The following is a 15,634-nucleotide window of genomic DNA, read 5'->3' on the forward strand; positions in this document are numbered from 1 at the left end:
CGTGGATGGTTGTTCGTCTATGTGTGCCCTGCGATTGGCTGGCAACCGATTCAGGGTGTCCCCCGCCTACTGCCCGAAGACGGCTGGGATAGGCTCCAGCACGCCCGCGACCCTAGTGAGGATCGAGCAGCTCGGAAGATGAATGAATGAATGAATGAATGAATGAATGAATGATTCAGGCTCCATCTTAGTTTATAAAACCCTAAGAAAGAAATTATAATGATCGTGAAAATGTGTTTTGTTTTCATCTTTGTCAATTTATGTCATATATGAGCTTTTGGGGTTCAGCTGTTTGAGAATTGTAGTTTACTTGATTACGCATTATTGGGTGACCTTTTTTTTTTTAATTCTGCTCTTGACAAACACTATCTTATATGAAAAAATCTAAAACTAATACTAAAACAAATGAAAACTAAACTAAAAGAACACATTTTAGACAACATAGAAATGAATCCAAATTAACAAACCTGCTCTAAAAACTAATTTAAACAAATAAATGAATTGGAAAAAAAGACCAAAATAAAATTTAAACTAGCATGAAAAAAAAATCCCAAACTATTATAACCCTACTCCACGCGAGCGAGGGTCATATTCACTCAAATGTTTGCTTGTGATAGCAAATAAATAAATGAATAATCAACAGGGCGACAGCTTGTGACTGGCAAAACTCACAAGTTGGGGCACTCGTACGTCAAAGCGGCGTTGTACTTTGAGAAAAGATTTTATAGCGAACAATCAGCATATTACCCCCCCCCCCGCACACACACACACACACACACACACACACACACACACACACACACACACACACACACACACAGACACTCATGACATCCACATTTTGCTTTTCTGCATAGAATAAAAGCGAGAACGTGAACGCAGCACTGACAACCGCATTCCAGGCGAGGTGAACCCACACAAACACACACACACGCACGCACACACACACAAAAGGTCTAAGCCGCTCCCCATCAGGCTGCTGCATCTCTGGCTTACATTCTTTGTGTTTTCACTTGTCAGGACAAGCAGACTTTTACAACGTCAGCAGTCGGTGACTTGATTGCGGGGACGCTGCAACTTTTACAAGTCAATCTATGAGCAGTGAGAGAGAGAGAGACACACACACACACGCACTTTACACTCACACACTTAGGCACTGAGGGGTGTGTCGAAGCACGTTCAGTTCCTCAAGGAAGTACAAGTCGTCAGTATCGCAAGGCGGAGTGCCGAGAAGCCAGCGGCCGCTGCTTTTGCAAACATGAAGCGTTGAGGTCACGCCGGTCTCCTTGTTGTTGCCATCCTCCACCGGATCAACCACGACACGAGGGGGGTGGTGGGACGCCAACTTAACACAGGTAAGGCCACTCGCCAGCGTTCCACACGGTGAAACTTACCCACTCCGATGAGCTAAAAACCAAACGGACCGCTTTCCACTTCCCCTTGCCTGCGCTCGCGCGCACGACTCATATGTGCGGTTGCTCAAGTCGAGACTATGCGTTCCCCACTCCGCCGAGCTTATTGGGTACGAGATGCTGAGAGACGACGGTACAGACCAACTGTCAGCTGTCAGTTTCGCTTCCCGTCGGAGGGGCGTGGCCAAGGGGCCCGCGGGCTTGAGCAACGACCACTTGAGCAACGGCGTAATGTCCGCCTGGCAATTTCGACACAGATTCCGAGTCAGGTCGCTTTGAGGAAGCGGTCGTGCGTCAACGTGCGCCTGGGAAGAGAGTGTGTCGCTTTTTACACAAAGTTATCGTAGTAGGAAAGTAGTAAAATACTTTGGCACAAAGGTTTCATTCCTTAAAAAAAAAATGCATTACCATCACTGCATGCCACTTTAACAGCACTTCTTCAGCATTAGCACTGTTTAGGCACAGAGGGGGAAAATTTTTTAAAATAAAGTTTTCATTAAGCTGCATTGCACATAAGATAAGATAAGATATCCTTTATTCGTCCCACACTGGGGAAATTTACAAAAGTTATGTAATAATTGTATCTAAAAAAAAAGAATAATAATAAATAAAATGAAAACATTCCAAAAGATTGAATACAAATGGAGTTAGATACTGACATGTATTTCACAAAAGTACTGTGCTGGATTAAAAAAAGAAAAAAAAAAGAAAAAGAAAAACAGTTTTTGCAGTATTATACACAGTTTGAACATTTAACTTGGTGATTCTACGACTGCGAGCCTGCATATCACACTTTGAGAATCACTGGTCCGGTGGTGTCAAACTGAAGGCCCATGGGCCAAATCGGGCCTTTCATATCATTTTAACCGCCCCAGATATCTAGCCATAAAAATGAGAGCCACGTGCAAAGAGTCAATTGTAATATGACGGCGTGTCGGAAAACATATTGACCGGCCCAAGACATTTTGCTGCCCATCAAAATGCACACATGCTGTTCGATAAAAGGACAAGATGTGGTGCTGCCTCACACTCTCGCTGTAAACCGACACAGCGCTACTCTACTTCTGGCCAGGACGTGTCATGGTTCACCGTAGGTTGGAATTAAAAAAATAAAAAGTATTTGGAGGGGTTTCACTTTAACTGCGAGGTAGTCCCTGATGAAAATAAGTTTGACACCCCTACTCTAGTGTGATGATTCTCTGCTGGGTTTAAATTCCAAAACGAGCACCCGCATTTAAAAGTAGTATAATAATGTTTCTGATTGCACCATGTAAGTGAAACAACTCAGAAGTATTATACTTTACTAGCTGGTTCGCCGCCCTCCGGGAGGCTCATCAGCTAGTTCCTGCGGAAGGCTGGTAAGGTGGTGGTTCGCCGCCCTCCGGGCGGCTCATCAGGCAACTTCCTGCGGAAGGCTGGTAAGGTGGGCCTTCGGCCCACAAAAGTGTTGTTGCTTGGTTCAACTTTTTGTTCATCTTCATTGCTTATCGCGAAAATAAAGAGATGTTTAGCTCTACTAAATAACTAACAATTTCATTGCAATGCTTGTGGGTAGACAACATTTTTTCGCTAAGATGCCCGCGCGATCGTAGTGAGCCACTGCCTGAGCGGCGCAGTGGCGCGGTGAAGTAGGTACGTTTTGAAAAGGGACAGACGGAAGGACAGACCGCGTGCGGGACGACGCGCAATATATATATAGATTATACTTATTTATTTAATGGAAAAACATACAGTATATGGAATGGCCCCTCCATCTGGCTAAATAAGTAACTTCCCCCAAACTCCGCACTATAGAAATATCTAATTTCAATACACCCTACACATTTTTATAGCATTATGGCACTTTTTTTCAAAGGTCTTTAAACACTTCAAAATTGGTACAAACACATTTAAACACATACAGTCTGATATATTGATTTTATACAAAAATATTCTAATGTACTGCAATGTCTTTACCATAAACTAATCCTGTTTTTTTCCAGACTAACAATAATCACTATATCCATTCCGAATTACACCCAAAGATGTGCACAAGAAAAAGGACCGACCGCCTTTACTTGCTGTAGGTTTAAAAAGCAGGATTGAAGAGGATTGACCTTCCATCATTTTCATACTGTACTTCCTGTTTTCAATCTTCTTTAGTCAAGGATACACAATGGCAAACTAATTAGTGTGTCTCTAACGAGTGGTCAAAAACAAAACAGCAGGACTTTTGATCATGTAAATGTGTTGTGGTCTATATGAAAGAACTTTATTTTTGGAGAATTTTATTTTAGGATGTTCTTTGAGGTCATGTTGTTATTTGAGTAAGGATTCTAATGTTTTTTTTGAAGGAGGTTTCTTCTTTCTGGGGGTCATTTGCAGAATCAAGAGTTCATTTGTTGAGGTGAGATTTGTAATGTTTGGGAGTGTTTTTTTCCAAGAAAAGTTGTAATTGTTCTTTTTGGGTGATTTTTTGTGGATCATTTTTGGTGTGGATTCCGGAGACGTGCTTGGAATATCTGCTGCATGTACTGTGGTGCTGATGACATGCGGAGCAAACAGGCGTGGGCTTGCCTCAGCTATGTCACTCGCCTCTGCAACTTGCCAGCACAGGCAATAATTTGCACACAACAGCTTCATACATTCGCAATGGTTTGACTAGTTGTGGACTTGGGAGTCTGGCAGAGAACCAGTACTGTGGTTGTGGAGTTGGACCGCTCAATCAAAATGGGACTGACTGTTGTACTCGGACAATTGAAATCATTTTGGCAATACAGACCCCAAGGACTTCTGGTCCTCGTTCAAGTCAGGTCTTGACCACCAAAACCAGCAGACACTTCAACATCTTATCTCCCCCCCCCCATCCTATTAATTTCTTAAACAGGATTCATTTGTGTTAAAGTAATGTGAATTTTCTTGTCGTGTCATTTTTGCTTGAGTGCAAATTTGACACCAAATATCGTAGATAGATTTCTTGCATCCAACAAAATCAAATTGAGGAAGATGGCGAGATCCCAGATGCTGGTGTCATCAAACTGCGGGACACCTCAGGGGAAAAAAAAATAACGCATTCAGTCCCAATGACCTCTCCTGGGTGTATGTGTGTGTTGGATACAAAGTGTGCTAAACAATCCCGGTGGAGAGTAAAAGCCACGGGAGAGCCACGTTAATGCTGTTTTTCCCGTTAGGCTTCACTCGTCGATATGACAAAAACAAGCAAACAAAAATGTGACACTGTCGCGCCACCAGTGTGATGCTTTACGTTACTTTGTTTCACGTTCATCCAAAACACATTCATTTGGTTTCCGTGGCCAGAAGTTGTGAAGGGTATCAAAAGCAATAGAAGTCTCGGGCATGTGAGTGAACTGATGATTTTAAGTGATTGATTTTAAGTGGATCCGCCATGAAATGTTGAGAAACCTTCGATTCCATGTTGTGATTTTGCGAGTATGCTAAATGTTGACAAAAGTAGCACTGTATCGCCATCCTCTGGCATTTTGGTATCAGGGAACTGCGTTGAAGGGAATTGAGGATCTTCATTTTGCCAAAGGTATAACTTTGGTGCCATCTTGGTGCCAAGGAATTATTTCAAGGTGAGTTGAGGAGCGGCCGGGCGGCCCGTTAGTCCAGTGGTTAGCACGTCGGCTTCACAGTGCAGAGGTACCGGGTTCGATTCCAGCTCCGGCCTCCCTGTGTGGAGTTTGCATGTTCTCCCCGGGCCTGCGTGGGTTTTCTCCGGGTGCTCCGGTTTCCTCCCACATTCCAAAAATATGCATGGCAGGCTGATTGAACACTCTAAATTGTCCCTAGGTGTGAGTGTGAGCGTGGATTTAGATTCAGGGTGTCCCCCGCCTGCTGCCCGGAGACGGCTGGGATGGGCTCCAGCACCCCCCGCGACCCTAGTGAGGATCAAGCGGTACGGAAGATGAGTTGAGGAGCTTCATTTAGGCAAAGGTAGTGCTTTGGCACCATCTTGGTGCCAAGGAACTATGCTGAACTGAGTTGAGGAGCTTCCTTTAGGCAAAAGGGAGTATTTGGTGTCATCTTGGTGCCAAGGAACTATTTTAAAGTGAGTGGAGGGGCTCCATTTTGGATTAAGTAGTGCTTTGGCACCATCTTGGGGTCAAGAAAATATGAAGTGAGCCAAGGAGCTCCCTGAAGGCAAATGTCAAAATCTTGTTACCAGGGAACTATGCTAAAGTGAGTCGAGGACTATGTTGAAGGGAGTTGAGCTTCATTTACACAAAAGTAGTGCTTTACATCTTGCGGCATCGATAGCTGATTGTAAACATTTTCCTTTGGGGGTCGACAATCTGAGATTTGAGTTCTTCATGCAGGGGTGCATGGACAACTATTTTCTTTGAATTGGGAACCATGAGCAAGGGTATTGTAATTCAAGGGGCGGAGCTAGACAGTGCAGGCTGCTGATTGGTGGAGACAAAAAATTGACAACGTCATCTTGTAACCAAGAGGAAAGATTTTCCCCGTTTTTGGTGGTCTGTCAACGCGCTCTATTTTGTTGAATTGACTATGATGTCACACTGTGACGTCACACTAGTTGTGCTCAGCACATTAAGATTTGCTGTGTATTTTTTAAACCGTCAACTGGACTGGACCACTTTGGTGGAAACGTGGATTAAGACTGATGTTATTTCACAGGAAGCATGCGACACTTAAACTGGATTTACACAACATGCTCGAAGCGACACAATTCTGATGTTTGGCAGAATTTGTGTCAAATTTAGGGTGTTTTGTTAGCTACTGATGCTAACAACGATAACATGCCGGCGACAGCTGTTTTAAGCGATGCTAAATACAGAACGGCGATCGCGGTCCGAGAAACGACTGAAGATTTTATCCTATACAGAGATACGTGCAGCGCACACATTTTGTTTGCGCCACACTTCCTGTGTCGTCGTGTTCCACTTGGCAAGCAGCAGCGAGAATGTTGCCTGTCCTCATGCCAGCATGACGATTTTGATGATTATGTTTGTCACATATTAAAAACTGACGGAGTACAAGGGCGTCTCGAGTGACAAACTTCTACAAGGTCAAGTTAAAAAAAACAAAAAAACAACAACAAGAATGACAACAAAAAGTCCAGGTAGGCGGCTCAACCGGAGGGGAAGCACATTCTAAAATGCTAAATGTGTGGCTCTCAACTGTTGTAATGCGATCCGCATTTCCCCAAAGTTGCATTTGTGAAGAGAAGGTGTTCAAAAACCTTTTTTTTTTTTTAACCGAAACGACAGTTTACTTTGAACTTCTTATTGAAGAACTGACAATTAACGTGACACCTGCAAAAATAAAAGTAAACAGAGACATCAGCAAGATCTTAAAGCGAGGACTCCTCCGTAAGTTGTGTTTTGTTTTTTTTGGTTATCTGGTTTCAATTTTTTTTTCCTGTGCTAAAAATGATTTTTCTTCTTTTTTTTCCGAAAAAAAAAAATCCAACAATCGTGCATTTTTTGACAACTTTTATAAATTTAAAAGACGGTATTTTGGTGACTACACCATCATCAAGCTAGAGCCCAGTCATTTTTTTTTAAACGACCCATCCACACAGTCGATACTCACTGGACTAAATGAATCGCCATGTCATTTCCAGACAACCATGGACCACTTCAGCTCCAGGGACACGGCCTTGAAGGTCCAAAAGAAGATCCTGAGCAGCATGGCGACCAAGGCCTCCGTCCAAATGTTCATCGACGACACCACCAGCGAGATTCTGGACGAGCTCTACCGCGTCTCCAAAGGATACTCGGGCAACAAGACCGAGGCCCACAAGGTGGTCAAGGACCTAATCAAGATCGCCGTCAAGATCGGCCTTCTGTTTCGCAACAACCGCTTCAGCACCGAGGAGCTGATTTTGGCCCAGGACTTCAAAAAGAAGCTGCACCAGGGCGCGATGACTGCCATCAGTTTCTACGAGGTACACACTTGTAATCTTGCCCCGAAGCGAAATTCTAAAATCTCAAATCGGACAATCCGTGGAGAAATATCACGATCGTTTGTGGTGTTCCAACAGGTGGACTTCACCTTCGACAAGACAGTCATGTCGGAGCTCCTGACGGGATGCAGGGACCTCCTGCTGCGGCTGGTCAACAGCCACCTGACGCCAAAATCCCACGGGCGCATCAACCACGTGTTCAACCATTACGCCGACCCCCAGCTGCTCACCCGGCTCTACCAGCCTGACGGGCCCTTCCGGGACAACCTGGAGCACATCTGCAAGGGACTCAACAAGCTGCTGGAGGACGGGACAATATGACGGTGCCCCCACTGCCGAGCCCCATTCCCTTGGGACCACACTGACACTCCACACTCGACACTGTCCTGCTGCTAAGAGAGCAAATGTTAAGGAGGGAGGCCCCGCCAAACGCTCGACTTGGGAACAAAACTGCCGCAGATAGATTTTTTTTTCCCTTTTGTTGTGAGGCGCTGTCATGACAACAGGTCAAATCCGAACTAAAGGGATTTACAGTATTTTAAAATCATGAATACGCTGATGTTTGATGGAAAGAGGAAGAGGGGAGTCTGCTGATACAATGCTGCCCTCTGGTGGCCAGGACGTTGTGGAAGCATCCAGAAATCAGAAAAAATAAAACAGCCAATTATAAAAATGACGACGATGATCATAATAAAATAAGGCCTGACTGTGGTGTCAACGCTGTGTGTGGGCTCTGCATTCAATTATCCGTCCATTCATCCATGTTCAACACTGATTATCCCGTGCAATCATCGATTCAGAATTGCCTATTAATTAATCAAATCAATACTGCAGTTTAAATTATTAAATTCAATTAAATGTACTAAATTAATAAATATATATTGAAACGTGATTAATTAATTGCATTAAATAATCAACACAAATTTGTATCATCATATCTATTAAATTACTAAAAAATGGGCATAATAAATTAAATTATTTTAAATAATGCATGTGTAAAATAGATGCTTCTTGTTAGAGCCATAAGGAAAATTTGGTTAAATTATAAATGCAGCCTTTTGAATAATTAGAATTTAATAGATGCAAGGCGTTTGGTTTATATTTGATATTTTATTAGAACAAATTTATTAAGAACATCGAAGTATCTGGGCTCCATTGGTTGTCCTGTTTTTAGTCTGTTAAGAGGCTAGATTTATGTAAACATCATTAGGAAGACAGTAGGGCATGGAGCAACACCTTTTTTTTGACCGTACTTTGTGTTTGCTTATTTCGTACTTTGTGTTTGCTTAATTCGTACGTACCTCGTATTTCGTTTAAGTGTATTGTATAAGTTTTATTAATCCATTTGATAAAGCCTTAATTTGTGTTCAAGAAAATAAAGGGATTCTGGTTTTTTTTTTTGGATCAACGATGGCGGCCTAGTGTATTCCTTGTCGTCGCCGTGGAAAGGAAAAGCCCGTCGAAGAAAAGCACGAGTCAAAACCTACATGCCCTGCTGACGTAGCGACAAAAGGATAGCAAGTTGCCGCTACACTTCTTAACAAATGAGCATGTAATCATAGATTACATTTATGAACTAAAAATAAGTAATTTTTCCCCAAATTTTCTAAACAATATTTTTTTCAATGAATACATACGTACAAGCATGTTTTGATTTAAGAAATTGTAACTATAGTTAATTCAACTGAATAGATTAAATCAGGCGTAAATAAATGTTTTTATGAATTAAATAAAATGCATGACATTTGTTCAATAAAAATATGTATTCACATAATAAATAACGATACCATTCATACAACCAGTCATTGTCAATAACGTTTTGCTAAATTACATGTATGAAATAATATCAAGTTTTAAAATTATTATGAAACCTAAAACACTTAGGTGAGCAAACAACACTACTCCGCGAGGTGCACTTTTCAAATATCAAATATTTAATAAACTCTACATGACCTTCCTCTCAACACGATTATGCCAATTATCATGAAATCATACCTCCAGTGTCCTGTAAGAAATAAGCTTCATTCAGTGCATAAGTTAATAAGCGGGGAACAATATTGCCTGCTGTTGCGAGTTGGGCCTGGGAGGCCGCTTCACACGCGTCACCTGACCGCCAACATGTGACTTGCCTCCATGTGACACGTCACACGCAGTCCATATGCAGCACCACATCGAGATGAAATAGTGTTCAAAATGTATTTCAAAGCATACCCGGGGTTCAGTGTCACACACCATGTTAGTGTTGTCGCTTCACAGCTCAAACATGTCATCCTCTCGCTCCCTCAGCTTCATTGTCAGCTTGGTGGTGGTGGGTGGAACCGCGGCGGCGGATGGCGGCGCCCGCTGACGCCTGCCCGAAGGTGACCGCGGACGCTCGCTCAGCCTGCTAGAGCAAATCGTCTCCAGATCGGCTAGCCTGACAGAGGAAAGCCGAAGAGAGGAAACAGAGGAATTATTGACCTTTTGGTTAACTTTGTGTCTCAGCTACATTCCCTGATCTTTAGAAGAGGTCATTTTGGTCGAAAAGCAGCTAGACAGACCGACAGATACTCAAAATACATTCTGCAGACTGACAGACGCAGTGAGTTCAACTCATACTGTTGTTGGATCGATAGACCGGCAAACAATCTGATCCTACGGATGGAATGAATAGTGCTCGATAGAAGTGTATTTTAACCTCTTCTCCGCATCCTGCCATGTCCTGGCGGCTGCCCGCTTGGACTCGCTGATAACGCTGTCCAATCGGCTGAAGAAATCCCCGGCCGTCAATTCTGTGGTGGCGCAAGAGGGGCTCGCCGTCGGGCCGTTATCGGTCCGGAAAACCCGGTCGCCCAAACGCGCATCTTTGTCATCGCCATCCTCCTCCTCTTCGTTGTCAGCGTCGGTTGCAGCGTTGTGAGCATCTGAGTGCGACGACACGGGGATGGACAAGGACCTCTTTAGGAAGATGGAGTCGTTGGTGTACAGACGGTTGACTCGTTTGATTTGCTCCGTCTGAAAGGTAACGGCAACTGTTGGAATACACGATCATAAAAAGCATATCAAACTTTTTTTTTTAAATGATAAATTACACTGGCCAGCACATTTTCGCTTTTTTTTCTTTAATCGAAGATGCAAGTAAACTGTTTTTTTTGCGCTGCTTCAGCATACCCGCCACCCTCATGACGAGAAGCGAATTAGAAAATGGATGGATGGATGAAGTTCAGCAACAGGTGAATTTTTTTTCTGGGAATGGTTTAAATTACAATGTCTAGTAAAAATCCACATTGCGTAAGCTTTTATTGATCACATTTAAAAACAACAAAAATGAAAATATCTAAACAAACAAAAAAAACCTATTGTATGAGGGAGGGACAAAACGAATTTTTTAAAAATCTGTGTAAAAATGTGATTCGGGACACATAGTCATCTCTAATTTAATTTGCTATTGACAAATGTTATAGGAGAAATGTATTGAATTATTGTAATACATTTTTTTGTTACATCGATATTTGCATGCATCTTATGGGTTTGTTCCATGCAATCATTACAACGTTTCACATGGGATATCATAAAAACACTGCATATTATAATCTGTGATTAATTTTGCTTCAAATATTGTCATAGTAGTATGGTCGTGGCTAATGGTGGAAATGACTTAAATGTACTTTGTGACTGTACCTGGTCGATTTTCAAGTATCTGTTGTATTTGATTTTCTGATGTCTTTGAACGTTTGCTCCCTATATTAGCAAACAGGTATCGCTACTTCCTACTCCTTGTCAAAACTGTCTCTTTTTTTAAGTAAAGGACAATTATTTAAATGGATTAATCCAATATTGTAAACAAGACAAAGTACTAGAGGCTACGTACAGTGACTCCGTATTTCAGGGCGAGGCCTTGGAGGGTTTCGCCGGGCTTGATGGGATGTTCGATATGTCTTCGTCGGACCGGGGATAGATTGGACCGGACCAGGCTGCCGTAGGACCTGCTGCTCCGGCCGCCTCGCAGCAGGCTGCTCCCACCCGCGTCCGCAGGCTCTTTCCCCGCGGACATGACGGCAGGGGAAGGAAGGAAGGAATCACTTGGATCCGGTCAACTTTCGTAATTTCGTAGAATCGCACACATGGCGGTTTCGTAATCACCAACGCGATTTTTCGGTTTTGTGCTTGTTTTTGTTTTTTTGTGTTTTTAAAAAATCAGTTGCTTAATCGGCGCTCCAAAATAACGAGCGATGTAATATCCGTAATGTCAATCCATGCAGAGTAGGGTCAACATTACAAAGAAGAGTAAAATATAAAATAATTATATAAGAGATAAAAACGGCGAAAAGTTCCAGTGGGAAAAGACAAAAGTTGAGCTTTCCGCCGTCTCCTGCTCGCCGCCATATGTTGCCATGGCTGCCTTGTGAGTGACAGCTCCCATGATGCATTGCGGGTGATGCATTCACTAATAATCGGCATTGAAAGTATCCATATCATTTTGTAACGGTGTTACGATACAATAAAATAAATTTAAAGTATTACGAAATTACAGTTGATTTGAAGCCGTCACTTATCCTAACCATAATATTTACCCCTACTTTGAAAGCCTCATTATCTTGTCGGCTAGACCATAAGTAAACAGGCTAACGAGGCTGTTACCCAGCAGCACTGCATGTAAGAGACATACTTTTAAAAGCAAAACTGACGATAAGAGTCAACATAATATCCTGAGGAGAATGTCTTTGTCCGGTTTACGTTATTGTCAGTCGATACATGTTTAACCAGGCTGTTAAGTTAGCTAAACAAACAGCAACAACGTAATGACATAAGCTGCAGTTTTAGTGACAGCTCCCATGAGGCTTTGCGCATGATGCCTTCAAGGGCGCACGTCATTAGCTGTGATTAAATGAACCCGTTACTGCGTTACAATGTAGTTGTTAGGTTTTCAAACGCAAAACTCAGTATCAAATGGATAGCTGTTTTATTTTTCAATTCGGAAGCTATCCACTTTAGTTAAAACCTTTAAAAACCGAAATGCCAAATGAACCATTACTTTGAACGCCACAGTACGCTAGCTAAGTTGATAACGTGTTACTAAAGTACTGTTTCAACATCTTATGGTAGTGCTAAACAAACATGTCTTTTAAACGGGAAGGTAACGACAAGAGTCAGCTAAATATCCTCAAGGTGACTGTGAATATTATAGCATGTGTTGTGATCAATGGATACATATTACAGTGCGCAAAGTAAGCTAATTGTTAGCATACGTAACGCTCCAATTTAACGACAAACAAACGGAAATAGACTGCATTACTTACAATTTGTTGTCTGTAGACACCCTTCTTGTTGTGTTTGCTTGCAGAAACGTCGCGTCGCAGATCTCCTGTCAAACTTTATACCAGAGGACGAAGCAACACTTCTGAGCAATGGAAGGTAAAATGTAAACACTGACCACACCGTGATTGTCTGTAGCTATTCCAACTCATGTTACACCCAATCACCACCATGACGTTGTTTCGTTTAGATACACTTGTCTTGTGTGCAACTACCGCCCTGTGTTTGATACCGTCGACATGCTGACAGTCCACAGGAATGGGAAAAGGCATCTAGAAGGTGAGTTACTGGTGCATTTCAACTGGCTTACTGTAACACAAAACCCTCTGATTAGTGTGAAAATGTTGACTAGGTTTAAAGGCATTCTATGGGAGGAAGGCCCGGCTGAAGCACGAAATAACAAAAAGGAAACAAGAAAACCTAATTGAAGCTGAAGACCAGGGGCAGGTGGGTGGCCCTTGCTGCACATGTCGATGCACTTTTCAATAAGATAAGACAAACCTTAAGTAGTGGTGCCCGGAGTAGAAATTCAAATGTTACAATAGTGGAGGATAGAACAGTGCACAGCCGAATGTTAATCATCACAAGTTAGTGATATTGGGCTTTCTGAATGAACCGAAAGTACATTCTGACCTTTGCAGGTGAACTTCATTTTATCTTCTCTAAACTTTTAAGCGCAATTGTTCAAATTTTTCCAGTTTCAATACATTTTGCTTCTTTAACAAAGAGCAACATTGTAAAAATGTGCAAGTTTTTTTTTAAACTTCCCCTCCTATGGGCCTATGTGGGTTCTTTGAGTTAGTCTGTTGATGACATGCTGTGACACTTTTTAGCTCAGTCACCGTATACCTCTGTTCCTGCCATTTAAAATAAAGTAGCTTTTAACTACTTGTATGTAAGGCGAGGCAAAGGCATCTTTATCTAGCAAATTTCATACATACACATAAAAATGAGTTTTTGTTGTATTTCAAAGGAAGGATCCAGTTCAGCAGCTCCTTTATTGGCCCAAACGAGGAAGCTGACCCATCACGCTTTGCTGAGGACGGTCCCATATAACAGCTGCCATCAAAGAATTAGGCATGCCGCATTCATGTTTCATGCCATCTCACAAAAGCCCAAAAGATTAAGCAACTTTTTTTTTTTTGTTTAAAGCAAAAAAACTGTGAAAGGCCCGGGAAACAGCCGACGTCCACTTGATCACGTAGCGTCACCTTGCGGAGCTGCAGAGTCAACTGATGTTTCGAGCATGCCAGGTGATATTGATTCAATTGATATTGATTTATTTGAGTTAATCTGTCCCTGTTGAAGGCTCAAAATAAGCGGTTCTGCGTTGTATTTTGCGCCTTGATCAAACACACCTGAACGCAAAACTGTCAACAGGTGTTTTATACGGTAAACGGCAGAGCTGCCAAATGTTGCAGAAATCAGTTTGTAAACGCCTTGACTTGGTTGTATGCAGGCAGTGACCAGTCACATTCATCAAACACCACAGGAAGATGTCCCCCGTCTGCGACGCCAGCATCTGAGCCCATGTCGGCCCAGAGGAGACGCGAGCTGGAGCATTATCTCAAACTGAAAAGGTACACTGTTGTTCATGTTTTCACACACGTATGGATGCTAAGTGCGTCATCTTACCCGCAGCGACGGATGGCTGCAGGACACAAGCGGCCGCTGGGTTAAAGACGGCGATGTGGAGTTTGATTCCGATGAGGACGAGCCTCCTTTGCTCACAAGCGTGCCTTCAGGGGACACCTGTGAAGAGTCATGAGATTCCCGCTCTCAAACCTCAAGACTCACACTTCCTGGATAGCTGAGATGCTCCGATGTGAAATGTGATACCTCCCTTGCCCCGAGTGTACCCCTCGTGATTCCCGCTCAGCTTAAGTGTAAACCTGAAGTGGACGAGCTGGTCGGGTGCTAATTTGGAACGTGATTCCACCAGTTAGCATCGCGCTCAGCAAAGTGGTGGTAAATTAGAGAAGCACGCGAGGGTCGGGGGAGCTAAATCAGGGGGTGCGGGGAGGAGAGGGGGTGCTGGACACTTCTCAATGCCGCTAATGTGTCGAATGCATCGTGCATCCAGGAGGAGTATTTCAATATATCCAGTTGTCAGAGGAAGCAATAGTCAACTGCGCCATTGTAATCCAGAGTGGTGCAACACCGCCGTCTACAGGAATCTGGTAGTCATTACAGTGGTTTACAAACCTGAATTTCACAAACCTTTCCCTCCAGCGCCTGCCTGTTGGAAAAACAAACTTGACAAATCTATACGTCGGTGGCAGTGAACTGTTGAATTCCAATTTCCAAACATAAATGTCCATGGCAGTGAATGTTTTCATGTGTAAACTGCTGGTGACAAAAGTGAGTACATCCCTAAGTGAAAATTTCCAAATTGGTATCAGGAGTAATAAAGCCAATCCCAGAAGGGAAACAAATTAAAAGAGCAAAACTTTGAAAAGCTCAAATAGTGGTCGCCATGGAACTGAGCTGGCCATCACTTTAAGGAGAACAAAGATGAAAAACATGACGGGCAAGAAAGAGAAGGAAATGCCAGCCATGGTGTGGAAATCCTGGGAGGTTAGCAGCTGTTATTACCCATAAAGCGCAGAGGACGCAAAGGAGTTCCTCTTCTATGTGGAACGCCGTAACTGAAGCCCGGCCGACCGGATCTGTTTCACTTTGCGTCCCGGGAGGATAAAAATAGCTCATGTGCTTGTGGGAAGTGCTTGGATTATAAGTGACTTAAAGGAGATTTGCATGATTAAAATGAAACCGTAGAAGGTTGTCAAGAGACCACATGCCAGAGGTGAGGAAATCGTGGAATTAGGGATGGGCAATATGGCCTTCAAATAAAATCTTGATTTTATGAACTGAATGAATTTTTTCCCTCCCTCCCAATTTTAATCACCCAGCTGGTCTTTTGTTGAGGGTAGACATACTGTACCTCATTTTTGTGTGTTCTGTTTTTTTTTAAACAGCCAATAAAAGGGGTACA

The 15,634-nt window shown here is 42.8% G+C and overlaps 3 protein-coding genes across 3 annotated transcripts; 2 read left to right on the plus strand and 1 right to left on the minus strand.

Annotated features, from left to right (window-relative positions):
- The first annotated feature begins 6,588 nt into the window (after positions 1 to 6,588).
- Positions 6,589 to 8,062, plus strand: tnfaip8l2b (tumor necrosis factor, alpha-induced protein 8-like 2b). The gene is made up of 3 exons (XM_052066511.1): positions 6,589 to 6,748; positions 7,003 to 7,326; positions 7,423 to 8,062. Exons 2-3 carry the CDS (start codon positions 7,009 to 7,011, stop codon positions 7,663 to 7,665), a joined length of 561 nt encoding a protein of 186 aa, XP_051922471.1. The 5' UTR covers positions 6,589 to 6,748; positions 7,003 to 7,008; the 3' UTR covers positions 7,666 to 8,062.
- Positions 8,063 to 9,257: 1,195 nt separating this feature from the next.
- lysmd1 (LysM, putative peptidoglycan-binding, domain containing 1) lies at positions 9,258 to 11,884 on the minus strand. The gene is made up of 3 exons (XM_052066507.1): positions 11,195 to 11,884; positions 10,022 to 10,338; positions 9,258 to 9,760 (listed from the first exon to the last, which is right to left on the minus strand). Exons 1-3 carry the CDS (start codon positions 11,375 to 11,377, stop codon positions 9,595 to 9,597), a joined length of 666 nt encoding a protein of 221 aa, XP_051922467.1. The 5' UTR covers positions 11,378 to 11,884; the 3' UTR covers positions 9,258 to 9,594.
- Positions 11,885 to 12,182: 298 nt separating this feature from the next.
- On the plus strand, positions 12,183 to 15,606 carry scnm1 (sodium channel modifier 1). The gene is made up of 8 exons (XM_052066506.1): positions 12,183 to 12,492; positions 12,668 to 12,738; positions 12,830 to 12,918; positions 12,992 to 13,086; positions 13,613 to 13,716; positions 13,792 to 13,892; positions 14,099 to 14,219; positions 14,281 to 15,606. Exons 1-8 carry the CDS (start codon positions 12,442 to 12,444, stop codon positions 14,405 to 14,407), a joined length of 759 nt encoding a protein of 252 aa, XP_051922466.1. The 5' UTR covers positions 12,183 to 12,441; the 3' UTR covers positions 14,408 to 15,606.
- The last annotated feature ends 28 nt before the right edge of the window (positions 15,607 to 15,634 follow it).

The sequence above is a fragment of the Hippocampus zosterae genome, chromosome 5 (assembly GCF_025434085.1).
Source record: "Hippocampus zosterae strain Florida chromosome 5, ASM2543408v3, whole genome shotgun sequence".
NCBI lineage: Eukaryota > Metazoa > Chordata > Actinopteri > Syngnathiformes > Syngnathidae > Hippocampus > Hippocampus zosterae.

Excerpts from the sequence above, each read along its gene's own strand:
- tnfaip8l2b (XM_052066511.1), top strand. The coding sequence starts at position 7,009 with ATGGACCACTTCAGCTCCAGGGACACGGCCTTGAAGGTCCAAAAGAAG. Across the intron at positions 7,327-7,422 it reads CTGCCATCAGTTTCTACGAG|GTGGACTTCACCTTCGACAA; the intron begins GTACACACTTGT and ends GTGTTCCAACAG.
- lysmd1 (XM_052066507.1), bottom strand. The coding sequence starts at position 11,377 with ATGTCCGCGGGGAAAGAGCCTGCGGACGCGGGTGGGAGCAGCCTGCTG. Across the intron at positions 10,339-11,194 it reads CCCTGAAATACGGAGTCACT|ACGGAGCAAATCAAACGAGT; the intron begins GTACGTAGCCTC and ends GTTACCTTTCAG. Across the intron at positions 9,761-10,021 it reads TGGCAGGATGCGGAGAAGAG|GCTAGCCGATCTGGAGACGA; the intron begins GTTAAAATACAC and ends TTCCTCTGTCAG.
- scnm1 (XM_052066506.1), top strand. The coding sequence starts at position 12,442 with ATGTCTTTTAAACGGGAAGGTAACGACAAGAGTCAGCTAAATATCCTC. Across the intron at positions 12,493-12,667 it reads GTCAGCTAAATATCCTCAAG|AAACGTCGCGTCGCAGATCT; the intron begins GTGACTGTGAAT and ends GTTTGCTTGCAG. Across the intron at positions 12,919-12,991 it reads TGGGAAAAGGCATCTAGAAG|GTTTAAAGGCATTCTATGGG; the intron begins GTGAGTTACTGG and ends AATGTTGACTAG.